A 12,939-nucleotide genomic window follows, 5' to 3' on the forward strand; every position below is an offset into this window, starting at 1 on the left:
GTTCTTAGGCTGAAGGAGAACGAGGTTTAGTTGAGTCCTCCGTTTTATGTTGTTAATTTTCTTATAGAACATAAGCTGCTTGAAACTAAGGATAAGAGTAAATATTTAAAGAGCTGAAGTAACTTTGTAACTTTGTTTCTTCATATTTTATGTGTAGAACTCATTTTGGTTGTCTTATATGGTGCCATAACGCCCAAGGGTTTCTCTGTGTTCAGGTGGCCTGCACCTATCGGACCCTGATTTAGCTTTCTGACCTCACAGTTACCTTTGCGTATCACACATTCAGTTTTCCTAAAAAGGATAGTGGAAAAAGAAGAAAATTGAGTCACTTCTCTTTTTCTTTCTCTTTTCTCTTCTTCTTCTTTTTTTTTTTTTTAAACAAAACTTTCCTATACACCTCCAAAAGTAAACAAAACTTAGATCCATGCCTATATATCCAAGATCTGTTACTATTATGTGTTATTCCATGTTCTCATAAATAACACTGTCATCCTACTGTGGTGAGAATGTTGCCTGGAGTAAATCTACTTTTTTTAACTTCTTGTAACTTGTGTTTATTTATTTTGCCAATCGCCCTGGAAACTAGCCCTTGTACCAGCCTGGAGCCTTTCAGCCTGCGGTGATCAGCTAAGAATGCAAGAAGCGGGGTGGCAGGCGAGAAAGCCGTCTAATATCTCTTGGCAGTGGGAAGTGGGTGTGCTTTTGTGGTCAAGAAACATGAGGGAGTGGATTTATATGTTTCACGGTATAGTTGAGATTTAGAGAACAAAAAGCCTGCAGTACGGCTTTTCTTACTTTACCTATTCAGGCCTTTGGTATTTGGTGTTTATCCCATATAGAATATTATGAATACAGTTGTGTTGAAATTCCCTGTTGACTCAGTGACTTAGGCCAGTTTATGCTTTTAATATCTGTGGCTTGTGCTTGTTAGTTGTTGACTGAGCCTCTATTGTGCCGACTTTGTGGGTTGCCTCTGAGGTGGGAACTGCCTGGAAACGCAATTGAATCTGGTTGAACCTCCTAAGCTTCCTTAGCACAGTGAATGGAGTACTAAAATAGGTGTTGTTATCTTGTTGCAAGAGAATATGGAAACTTTCAAATTCAGATGTCTTAATGGTTTTAGAACAAGTGATAGAGAAGCATTGTTTTGGAAACATTGGGAAAGTCCCTTCACTGCACCACTGTGTTCAGCTAACCACATGATATTAAGATTTGTTAGAGGCTCCCCTTTGGTTACCTGATTGTTCAGTAATTTTAGTGATGAAGAATATACAAATATATCTCATATATTCTTAAAACGCAACTGACTAACCAAAAGCCCTCCTTTATATTTTTCTCCATCTTCCCGTGTTATATTGTTGCTTTCTGCTCTCCTCTTCCCCACTGACTTTCATACTATATGTTTATGCTTGCCCTATGTTTGTTGTACACTGCATTCCCAGGTAGTCCGATCTTACACCGTGTGTTCAGTGAGTCTGCTGCTTCCAAGACCTGCCCTGCACATGCCTATCATCCGTTTCTCCAGATGTCCAGAGATGTCTTAGATCATAGCTCAATAATAGAGTTGTAGATAGATGCCGAAAGTGCAAGTAGATCACCAAAAATGGTAAGGTTAGCAGATCTGCACCAGTATAAATTTAAAGCCCAGCCTGCACTGGAATAATATGTCTAGTTGCTACACTGTTATGAAAAGCCATACAGTTAAGTCAGTGCAAGCTCCCTAATGTAAGCTCCTTTAAGCTGATTTAGCAGGTTTTTGACGCTGATTCTTGTGAAAGGGACAAGGCCATCACTGGAGAAAGCTCAGCAATGCCTCTGCTCAATTAGCAACCACAGTCAAAAAGCAAACAGGATAGCAAGGTGCCACAGGAACAGTGGGGAGCACACTATGCAAATGTTATAAAACCAGTATAAACAATTCATATGCTGTCTGGAATACCCTATATGGTACTGCTCAGGTCATTTCAAAACAGTTGCTGCAGGTCATAGAAAGGTGATATGGGCAGCTAGGGCCGTGCACCAAACAAACAAACCTGTAGCCACAAATAGATTTGGAAATATTCAGAGTGTTGAAGGCAAATAAAAAGGAGGTGATAGAAGTCTGCTAAATAGTGGCTGGTATGCAGAAGGCAGAAAGGGATCTTCTGCTTTCCCTGTCTCAAAACAAAAGCAGTAGTGGACATAAAATACACATTTGCTGTTTTCTCACTGCAGTTAGAACCTGGCAGGTGATTTTTTTTTTTTTTTGTTTTTCTGAGCAGCAGGTAAATAAACTGGAGTTTGCTATCACAGGTTATGCTGAAGAATTTAGCAAAACTGCATGTGGAAGTTGAGATTTATGTGGGTAATATACGTTTTAGAAAGACTGTTAAGATCTCCGTGGTTCAGTTTGAAGTTTTTAATTACTAGGAGTTAGTAACTGGCCTTTCTCTTAAAGTATCTAGACTTGTTCTGTCGAAGTCAAAATAGTTGGATTAGTGGACCACCGATCTCATTTAGTATTTCAGTTCATGTACTTCTGGCTCAGCTAAATAGGTGACCTAGTAGTGTTTATTCAGAGACTTTGAGCAGTTTAGTGTTTCAGCTCCTTTAAAACGAGCAGCAAATGCCTCACTATATGCATATATACATATTATGTTACATACTATAATACATATACTATATATATAGAGAGAGTGTATATATATTATAGCGTAGTGTCGTTATATATATATGCACACTATACATATGCATCATTGTTATTTCACTTAAGTTATTTTAATATATCAAATACTCCACTGACTTCTAATCCAGGTTGCTGTGCCCTCAGATTGGATTTTAATGGCGTTTAGTTTTTAAAAAAATGTAAAAAATCTAATTTAATTTTTAATATGCATTTATGCAACTTTTTTTTTTTATATTACAGGAATATAGCCTATTTTTATCTACCCTGAATTATGCTGTCTAGTTATTCAGGCCTCCTGTGTGGTCAGAAGCCCTGTTGCTAGCGATGCAGGCAGTGAGAGCTGGGGCTGAGATGCACCCAGTGGGCAGTGGGCAGGCAGTCTGTGCCAGCTTTCTGGCAAGTCAGAATGTAGCTGGTCCCAGGCTTTGCCGTGAGCAAGGGCACGCTTGCCTGGTAACTCTGAGGTTAAGGGACACAACCGTGGAAAAACAGTAGAGGAAATATTTGTCCCTTTGATTTTATTTGCCTCTTAGATGGTTTGCTGGTTCCTTAACTATTGTTGGGGGTTTCACAGTAGCCAGGATTCAAGAGTGATTCAGCGCTTCAGGCTACGTCAAAGAGCATTTTCTTACTCAGTTGCTTTCCCCTCTTTACAAACATACACAGTTGCATTACTTTCTTTTTAAGAAATAAAAAAGTCTGCTGCTTCCTGTTACTTGGTTAATTTTGCAGAGCCAGGCTCACGTAGATGGGCTCTGTTCCTCCTGTCTACCCACAGCGTGGCCTATAAATCCCACTCAGCCGCTCCGTGCCAATTCAGTAATGGTGATGGGGATGCGTGGTTGTCACTTGGCAGAGTGGTGCAGTCCCCAGGCTGTCCTGGGATGCCCCTGGGCCTCCAGTCCCTTGATTGTTCCTGATTTATGCACTGCTGAGAGGAACATGGTTTGGCTCAGAGAGCTCAGTCAGAGAGAGCAGGAATGGCGATTGAAGGAAAAAGCTACCTGGGGGCAAGCTGGATGCCTCTGATATAAACATGATTTGAGTGACAATAAACTTCATAACAGCCTACTTCAAAATGTGTTTTTTCCCCGATGCTCAGAAGGAAGCTGCTCCTGTAGACTGTGTGGGTGTATGTGCCTTCCTCACTTCTGAGTGGATTTTGCAATTACTGGCCTCGAAAAGCCATAGAACATGACACCCATTCCCATTATTTATCAGGATCTCTCAGTTGCAGTTTTATGCTTCCATTTTAGGGTGCTGATTTTAATTGGTTTCAGTTGGAAGTATTTTCTTTACAGTACTTAACTTTGGTTATCTGCAGTATTACTGGATTTTTTGGATGATTTTTGTTATGATGTATTGTAGTATATGAAGAGGCTTTGTAGGAATAATAAAACGGAACAGTATTTTTCCTTAAGGGATACAAGTCATGCCTGCCTTCCAAGTGCACTGATGGTTTGGCAGAGTGAAAGGATGAATAGAAATTGCCTTCCAAGTGCATGTGAGTTGACAGCCCAAAAGGTGATTTTCTTGACTCATATACTTTAGATTGTTGGGTTTTATGTATGGCATCTCTCCAGAACAAATATTGCTTTTGGAAAACCTGGTCAAATTCTGTCCTAAGAGCTAAGTTACTGAGTATCAGGCCTCAAATGATATGCTTGATTTAGACTTCTCTAGAGTTTTAAAATTGTAAATTTTATCAGCAATAGTTTCATGGCAAAATGCAAAGCAGAAGTTGAATAGTGGATAAGAATAAGCTTGGGCATTGAGCCTGTCTACTGAGGGTGTGTTCAGTATAGAAATAAAATCTCTTTAACGTTTTTTAAAAAGTCTACTTCAATTCCTCTGCAATGTTGTGGAAGAATGCTGTTACTCCACATTAGAGCACTATGTATGTTACATCGCAAATTCTGCTGTAGTATCATGCACTAATACGGAAGTTTGTATTCTTAAGTCACAATTTAAGATCCCTTTAATAGAAAGGAAATATGAAAAGGAATTTAACAAAGGGGAAGTAAAAATGTAAATTTGCTCATTTAACCTTTCTGTGCTGTGTATCAGTCTCAGACTGGTTAGAAGAGCTATTTTAGTACAGAAATCAGTGCTTAACTCAGTTTAAGCTTTGGCTTTGTGGGCTTCGTATTTCTTCTAAAAGAATGGAGTACCCGTTTACTGCATCTTCCCCACCAAAAAAAAAAAAAAACCCCAAACCTCCAGGCTTCTGCTTTATAAGTATCATTTAAAAGTAACATACAAAAACTGCAGCTGTTCAGCTGTAGCTGTCATCTAACTACTTTTGACTCCAAATCAAGAGAAATGTGGTGTAGTTCAAAATGAATAAGAACAGACTTTGATGGAAAAAGTAAACAGTGCTGTGACGTAAAGTTTGAATTACACTGTTTAAAGATGGCCAATTAGAATGATTAGGTTGGAATCAGAAGTCATGAAATATTTGAGATTCTAGTAACAGATGATATATCACACCAAGTCATAATGTCCAAGTGAGTGCAGAATCAATGGACATAAGAGGAGGAAGCGCTTGGTCTGTTCCTGAGACCTGAGTACTTAGAGCAAGCAGGCTGCCGGAGCAGGTTACTTTCTTTTGGACTTTTACACTTAGAAGTTTCTTTGAAGATTAGCTTGGTTGAATGCTAGGTTTTGTGATAATTGCATTGCTAGGGCTAAACAGTATTTTCTTGATAACATAAATCTGAAATGGAATAGTGCTAATGCAGTGCGTGTAATAAGTTTTGAACTATTGTTCATAAGCATTGTTGTTTTAGTACTCTTCCCGCCCCTGCTGCCTGGCTTATCTTTGAAGCAGGCAGCCCCCTTTCTTTCCACTTTCTTTCTAGGGTGAAATTGTGGAAAGGGAGACTGAACTGACCTAGGAAAGGAAGTTGCACCAGCACTTCTCTGAGGAAGTAAAGCTGTGAAACAAAGATGTATTACACCTTTGCAAAAGGTGTAATTTGGATGGAGAGACGGGCTAGCATTCGCTTAGATAAAATTGCAACCCTTCTGGTGTTCAGCTCTTAAAACACAAAGTAAATGCTGAGCTGATGACATTTTTGGTTATTTTCTTCCCCCTCATATCAAAGTCTGCTGAGGAATATGTTACTATTTTAATTCTTCCTCAAGTCTAAATGGCTTCATTATCTCTGTGTGCTGCTGTTTTACAAGAGTCAGATCATACTATATTTATTCACACAAGTAGAATAAGCAGGATTTGTTAAAACATTATGCTTCTGTAGAGCCTAGTGGTTTCTTCCATCTATATGACCCCACTTGCTGTAGCATTCCTCCAGGAGAGATAAGAAGGCCTAAAGGGGGAGGTGGCTGTGGTATATTGCCTTCTGCCTTGTGTACCTTTGCTTGCAGTCTGTAGTTTCTGAGTTTGAATGATGTCTGACCAGGAGAATTAGAGTCAAGAGAAACAGATATTTGCTGTTCGCACCTTTGGGACTTAGGATTTTTTTAAAGGACCATAAGTTGTAGTAGTTAGAAGAAGCAGAATGGAGAGCAAGCAGGAAGAAGACATACTGGCCGCATGCGACTTCTTTTTATACTGATGTACACATGTATGCAAAAGATTCTCATCTGTGCCAGCCAATAGGAGTTCTGTAAAATGGGGACAAGATTATGCACCTTTTAGAGTAAGGGAAGTGACAAGATTATGAATGTGATTGCAAACACATGTTGTACATTTATTTGGAATTGGTGGTATTCAGTTAACCAAATCAGGAACATGCAAATCTGTCAATTTCTTATTGGAGTACTTTGGTGAAAAATCAATGTTATCAGCATCTCTCTTTGAAAGAGAATTCCTTTGCAAGTCAACTCTCTACTGTTAATATCTAGTGTGATTTTTTTCTAATCCGCTTGTGATTAGTAATGCAGGTTTTGAATATTGTGTACTACTTTGTCGTATTTACAGGACTTCTCACTAATGGCCAATCTAAAGGATTAGGACCGGGATCAGAACAGCTGGAGAATGAGAAGGACGATGCATCGCAAGTGTCCTCAACGAGCAACGACGTTAGCTCTTCAGATTTTGAAGAAGGCCCCTCAAGGAAAAGGTCAGTAGCACTTTATGATTAATGTAGTAGCCTTTCAGCTTTGTCCCTTTCCTGCTAAAAGGTTGTGGTTATATAATCGGTAGGGCACATTTGTATATACTATCTTACCATAAAAAGACTTTCTAGGAGTCCTTCTAGTAACAGTAAGGATATAGCGAGTTTTGGCTTCATCCTTCAGTACAGATGGTACAGATAGATTGTGCTTGCTGTTGTTTTGGAAAAAACAGAAGAGCAGTTGTTTTGCAGTAGATTATTGCTAAATTAAATGTCCTAGTACTCTACCCTTACCCCCTTACCTGCGTTGGCCTCTCAGGGTCATGTCAATGTAATGCATGTAACTGCATGTAATTTCAAGAAAAACATTGCTGAATTAGTTAGTGTTACTGTCGTTCTTTTTAATTTTCTGTGAATAAAACCACGTTGCATTACAAAAAAAAATCCTGAGAAGACAAACTGTACAGTAAACCAATGTTGGGGGTTATTGGTTGTGCGGACCGCTTTGAGGTAACACTGTGGCAAGCTGACTCCTGTTTCCTAGAAGCCAGTTATGAAGTCCTTATTGAACTCTTGTCGTGCTACAATTTTGGCCTAAATGTGCAAAATGTGGATTAAAAGTGCAGGATTCAAGCCGATCTCTTGCAGAAAATATGTTGAAAATGCAAGCGGAGTCTAGGAGGTCTCCTGCATGAAGGAGGAACCAAAACCGGCTCTCTGAAAAGCGCCATTTAAAAGAGAGAAACAGAAAATGCTCTCTCTACCTTGTTCCTCCAAACCCCCCCTCATTCCAGTTGCAAGCCAAAATGAACCATAAAATAAAGGTCTCTTTCAAACAAAAGAAGTATTCCTGTGTTCTACCTAACATTATGATTTCCTTGGGAAGTCTGATGGTGTGAGGAGAGTGGTTCTTTCTGGGACAACCCCTCCTCACCTCCCCTTTACACACAGGCACAAACGCAAAGCCTAACTCTGGATGTGCCTACTTAGCTCTGCTGGTGTATCAGAATAAAATGTGTGTTTTTTTCCATAGCGATAGAAATTTTATAAGAGCTTACTGCATTCTGCTGCTGGTTGGGGGAAAAATTATGTGTGCGTGTTAATTTTTGGCTTCATGAGATATAAGGGAGGCTTGAAAATGGTTTCTGCTGAGAAATATAGGTGAGATCTGCTATAATGTTCTAGAGAAACAGAGACCATCTTTTCATGGTGTTGCCATTGATGCTGGCAGGGTGATCCGCAGGAATTTGTGCCACCTTCTGTACTTGCTGTGTCCCCGTGTCCAGTGCCCGAGCTTCTCAGCTGGGCCAACCCAACTGTTTGCAGGGTCACACCGCGGATAGGTTCAAGGAGCCGGTTAGGGTTAAAAATAATAACGAGGGGAAGATGGATTTAGGCTTTTTGCCAGGGTTCTTTATTTTTAACCTGCGTGAGTTTTCTTATCTTGTTCACAGCACAGCCAAACAAGCAGCTGTCGGTACACGGACCCGTGAGAACATGTCCCTTAAGCTGTCTGCGCGCCTAGTGCCCTGCGCAGTTCAGCTCCAGAAGCAAGTGAGATTTGTGACATCACAGGTCCCGAGATTGGAGTATTGTGGGAGAATTTTTTTTTTTTAAGCAATACTTGTTATTTTTTTGCTGTGGAGTGTAGATAGTTGAGAAGCAATTGGATAGTTCAGGTCCACGACTGTTTCACTTACTGAATGTGAAACCTTGACAGCAATTTTCCAGACCTTCAATGAAAAATAATAGGGAACTCGATGTCTTTGGTACTTTCCAGGTTAAAAACAAAACAATAAACAAAAAAAAGAAGCTGAGATGAGAAAGATATTTTTGGCTTTTGTGGAAGACAGGACACCATTTCACTTCTTCATGTGTATAATTCATTGAAATAATATTACTTTTGCCAGTCCAGTTGCTGTGAAGGACCGCGTTCCTGTTTTGTTTCCATTTACACACAGCCATTTATCTACTTTCTTCCTCCCCTCGCTTCCTCTTTGCACACAGACCTCTTTTGAGCTTTTTCCCTTAAGCTGTACTGTAGCAGTTTAAGTAAAATATGCTTTAAACACTCTAGTTTTTTCATGTACTTGATGCATTTTTTCCCTACTGAAAGCTAGAATGTGTGGAGTTCGTCTTCTGTAAATGCTATTAGGACTGGTGGTATACACAGTGAAGTGATTTTGGGGATTGGTGCATATAGTGAAGCATATATATTCGGGCCTTGTGCTCTTTCATATAATGAGTTTTGAGTACCAGGTTTCTCATGATTTTGGAACTGTGCATATATATCTGAATTATTTTTTTAGTTTCTTTGTGGTTTTCTGTAAGGGAGGAGCATTTGTTTTGATACTTGAGCCAATCTTCTTCCAGAGGTGTAGGTCACCTATATCTCACACCAATGACAGAAACAAAGAGAATGTTAAGAAAGTAAATATAATAAATAAGGGGGGCTGTTGTAAGGGGGCCTAGTTTGTTTTGTAGTTTAATGGTGTGGTTTGATGTTACTGTTCTCCAGTGTAACTCCAGGCTGATACTGTGGAGGCAAACCAGTTCCCCTCCTTTCTCCTCCCAGTTTCCTGTTCCCTCCTCTTCCCATCAATCCTGTCTGGCAGTTTTCTGGCCTCCGGCTTGGCCAGTTCAGGGAACTGATCCAGCAGAACTCTCTCTCCTCCCCAATTAGAGTAGGTCACATTTTATAATTGGAATAGCTAGATGGATACATGCATGTATGTCGTGTGTGCATATTTGATCCAAACTCTTTAAGTTTCAGAGATAATCTTTGCAAGAGCATGGATGCACAGCAAATGCCAAATCTCTTAGCACTTTGAGTGGAAGGTGATTGTTTACTAGCAGTTAGTATTGTGCTGTGGTCTTGCCATGCCAGTAATCTCTGGATTGAATTTTCCTCTGGCAAAAACTAGGCAGTGGATGTTTCCAGTGAGTTACTTGTCGCAGGATTTGGTTACGGACAGGTAAGTGCGGACAGCCATCTATGGGAAAGGTTAATCCCTACCAGCCTGTCCATTAAACAGTGAAGGGGTTGTTTCTGAATATTCCTTATTTTCCTATGTACACGCGCAAGCTGTGTAACATAACGACAGACCCCCTAACCAAGCACTGGTTCAAGTATATCTATCTCTTTTTCTTCTTTTTCCTCTCTATTTTCCTTATTTCCCAATCGCCCCGTTTTTTTCATTTTCCTTTTTCTCCCCCGTTTTTTCCTTTTTCCTTTTTTTCAGTTTAAACCCCTTTCCTAGTAACATAAAAATTGTAATTGAACAGGCAAATACACCATAAAGTGAGCATCACCATGGGAGGAGAGAGACTGTGGTTTTGGTGGAAGTACGCTGATTTAATATATTGCTGCCGATTTTTCCAGAAACTCACTTAGAAACTTTCGTTGATAGAGCAGGCTTTTGGATGCTGTGGCCTAGCATTGCTAGGCTTTAAATGGCTCAAACTATTCTGTGTAGAAACTTTTGTAATTAACACCTTTGTTGCCTGGGCATTGGAGAATGCTTTCTACACAGCCAGGTTTGCAGCCAGTGGAGCAACAGGGAAAGTCCCCTCTCCATTTTTATCGAAGTGTAGGTTTCTAGATTGCAACAGAAATAATGGAAAAGTACTAAAAGTGTATGCTCTGCCATTTTCTTTTGCTACGATTTACAGGTGTTATAGCTTGGTGGTGGTAAAGGGGAAAAGAGGTGTGTATAAAGCCTTTGCCTGTATGAAGTTGCCAAATGAGTCTGAAAGTCAAAAACCACGCTTGCAGAATAAATGGGGTTTTGGGGGACTGGCCGTGGCAATAGCAGCCAGCACAAGACTTCACAATATTTAGGGGGTTTTTTGAGTTTTCACACAGAGAACGTGAATACTTGCTTGTATGCACATGTGCTAAATTGCATAATGTTATACTTGCCTACCTCAGTTTTGCCAGTCACGCTAGAAAAACTGAACTGTCTATGTAAATGAAGATGGGGTTGAGGTCATTTTGTAAACTTGGTTTGTATTCTGTCACTTGAAAAACAATTTCCAGGAAGTCAGAAATCCTTAAAGTCTTCATTTTTATGACATCGAGGTAGCTTGTGAAGATTTGTTGGCTCGTGCAAAGATCCATTTAGTCTGGGTTGTGTGTTATTAGTGACGAGGTGCGAGTGGAAGGGGCTAATCTTGAGTAGTAGTAAAGAGGTGTCAGTGTTGTTCTAATATTTGACCAAAGCTAAGCATTCAAAGATTACATTTAAAATGCTGCACTGAATCTGTTGTGTAATGGGTTGCGGTCTAATTGCCATGTAAGTGAGAACAGTTGTTAGCTTGTTCAATACTTCTGGAGGAGATGAAGAAAAGCTTTAGTGTACAGGCCTGATAAACTATCAGATTGGACGGTCTTCACAGACTAAAGACTGCATTTTAAAAAGCCATAAAAAAGGTAATTGCTGCACTTTATCACTGAAGAAGGACAAATGTAACTTCAGAATCTGCATGCGCTGTGTTGGTTGAAATCTCCAGTTTCAAGCTGTGATTCTGGGTTGAGAAGGTCAATAGGTAACAGGCCAAAGGGGGCTGAGACGCTCTTCTGGATCTCTTAATTTTTTTAAGGGTAACTCTTAAGAATATGACCTCTGGCAATTAATAACAATGTGCAAAGAAAACTATATTTTCTAGCAAGTTGCTTGCCATACCCAAGAGGAAACATATGCAGAGCAGACTTAATATGTCTGTTAAAGGTATGTTAATCCTCTCATCTTTGGAGATACTAAACTATTGCTTGCTTCCTGTTACTAATCAGGTCGCTATTCATTTACATGATACCCTTCCCGTGTGCGTGCTGGGAACTGTCAAGTGCACAAATGCATTTATCTTTTGTTGTAAAGTTTTGTTAATAAGATGCTATGAGAAGTGAGAGAGAGATGGCTGATTTTAACAGTCATTAAGTTTTAAATTTTGTTTTAATTTTTGCTTTTTGAATATTTTCTGCATTAAGGGGGGAAGAGGTGTCTTTTTCTTAGTTGGAGGGAAGAAAAATTGCATTGAAAAAATTAAAACCACAAAACCCAGGGATGAAAATCTGAAAGTATTCAGCAGCCGCTATATTCCTAGTCTTTTATCAATTTTTCCAATAGGAAGTCTGGCTTTTTTCCCCCCCACTCTGAAGTTGCTGCTTGTTATTTCAGGTTGACACAGCAATGGTGACTGTATCATAAACTCCCATATGAGGTATGGCTGGCTCTTATGCCTAACATGAACATTATTCACAGCAAGCCCAGAGCGGCCATTGTCCTAAGATCTGTTAGTATGTGGTTTCAGTTTTTTGAGCGTAGCTATGACGTTACTGCACTGGCCTAACTGTTAGTGTCCTGTGTGCGTTCTTGAAGGTTTGACTTCTGAGAAATGAAAGTGAAATTACAGTTTCAGAGCAGGAGAGGGAAGGATTGGGTCTATGCGTGCATAATGTCAATACGCCACAAGTAGCCGCTCTGTTCTTCTGTATTTCTCTGTATTAGAGCTGTTTCAAATAATTGACTGCTAGGCACCTAGTGTTCCCTCCCTGCATCCCCATCCCTGCTGCGGGAGCCACCAGGCGGATGGTGCCTCCCCGTCTGGAAGGTGTGCTTGGGCAGCTCCCAGGAGATGGTACTGCTCTACTGTTCACCTGCCTTTCCTGCTACAGGGGAAGTCACTGGCAGCAGGAGAAGGGGACAGCCCAGTAGGGAGCACTCATTTTTTGAACCGCCATAGCTAGATTGGCCAGAAATTGTTTATTAGGAGCTTTGTAAGATACAACTTTGTAACATTGGAAATTGTAAATTTGGAGCTTTGTAAACAACTCAACAACTTTCTGCTAACAATCTCCAGCAAGGGAGAATAAGCAATGTGGTTATGTGCTACAGCAAGGCCAATGCATGGAATATGCTCCTGCCTTGTGCTGGCTTTCTGGTGCTCGTTTGATATTGATTGATTTATTTATTATTTAATTTAATGCCAGTTTAACTCCCTGACCCGTTTCACTGTGGGGTTAGATGAGCACCGAAGCTGATCAGACAAAGGAGTGGGAATGCATGGCTAAGGGTGCAATTTCTTTTAATGATATATTCTTACTATTTGAACTGCAAAAGAATTTCTTGCAGCATAGCTATCAAAAAAATCAGGGGCCTGGGTTTGGTCCCCCTCCAAATTGTTTTAATACTTAAC

General features: G+C 40.1%; 1 protein-coding gene across 9 annotated transcripts in view; it reads left to right on the forward strand.

Moving 5' to 3' along the window:
• JARID2 (jumonji and AT-rich interaction domain containing 2) overlaps positions 1–12,939 on the forward strand; it is a 237,628-nt gene that overhangs the window by 125,337 nt on the left and 99,352 nt on the right. For all 9 annotated transcript variants that reach the window (XM_068931739.1, XM_068931742.1, XM_068931738.1 and 6 more), the window contains one exon: positions 6,609–6,750. In XM_068931739.1, the coding sequence (XP_068787840.1) occupies positions 6,609–6,750 (142 nt within the window). The remainder of the gene's footprint in view (positions 1–6,608; positions 6,751–12,939) is intronic.

The sequence above is a fragment of the Struthio camelus genome, chromosome 2 (assembly GCF_040807025.1).
Source record: "Struthio camelus isolate bStrCam1 chromosome 2, bStrCam1.hap1, whole genome shotgun sequence".
Taxonomy (NCBI): Eukaryota; Metazoa; Chordata; class Aves; order Struthioniformes; family Struthionidae; genus Struthio; species Struthio camelus.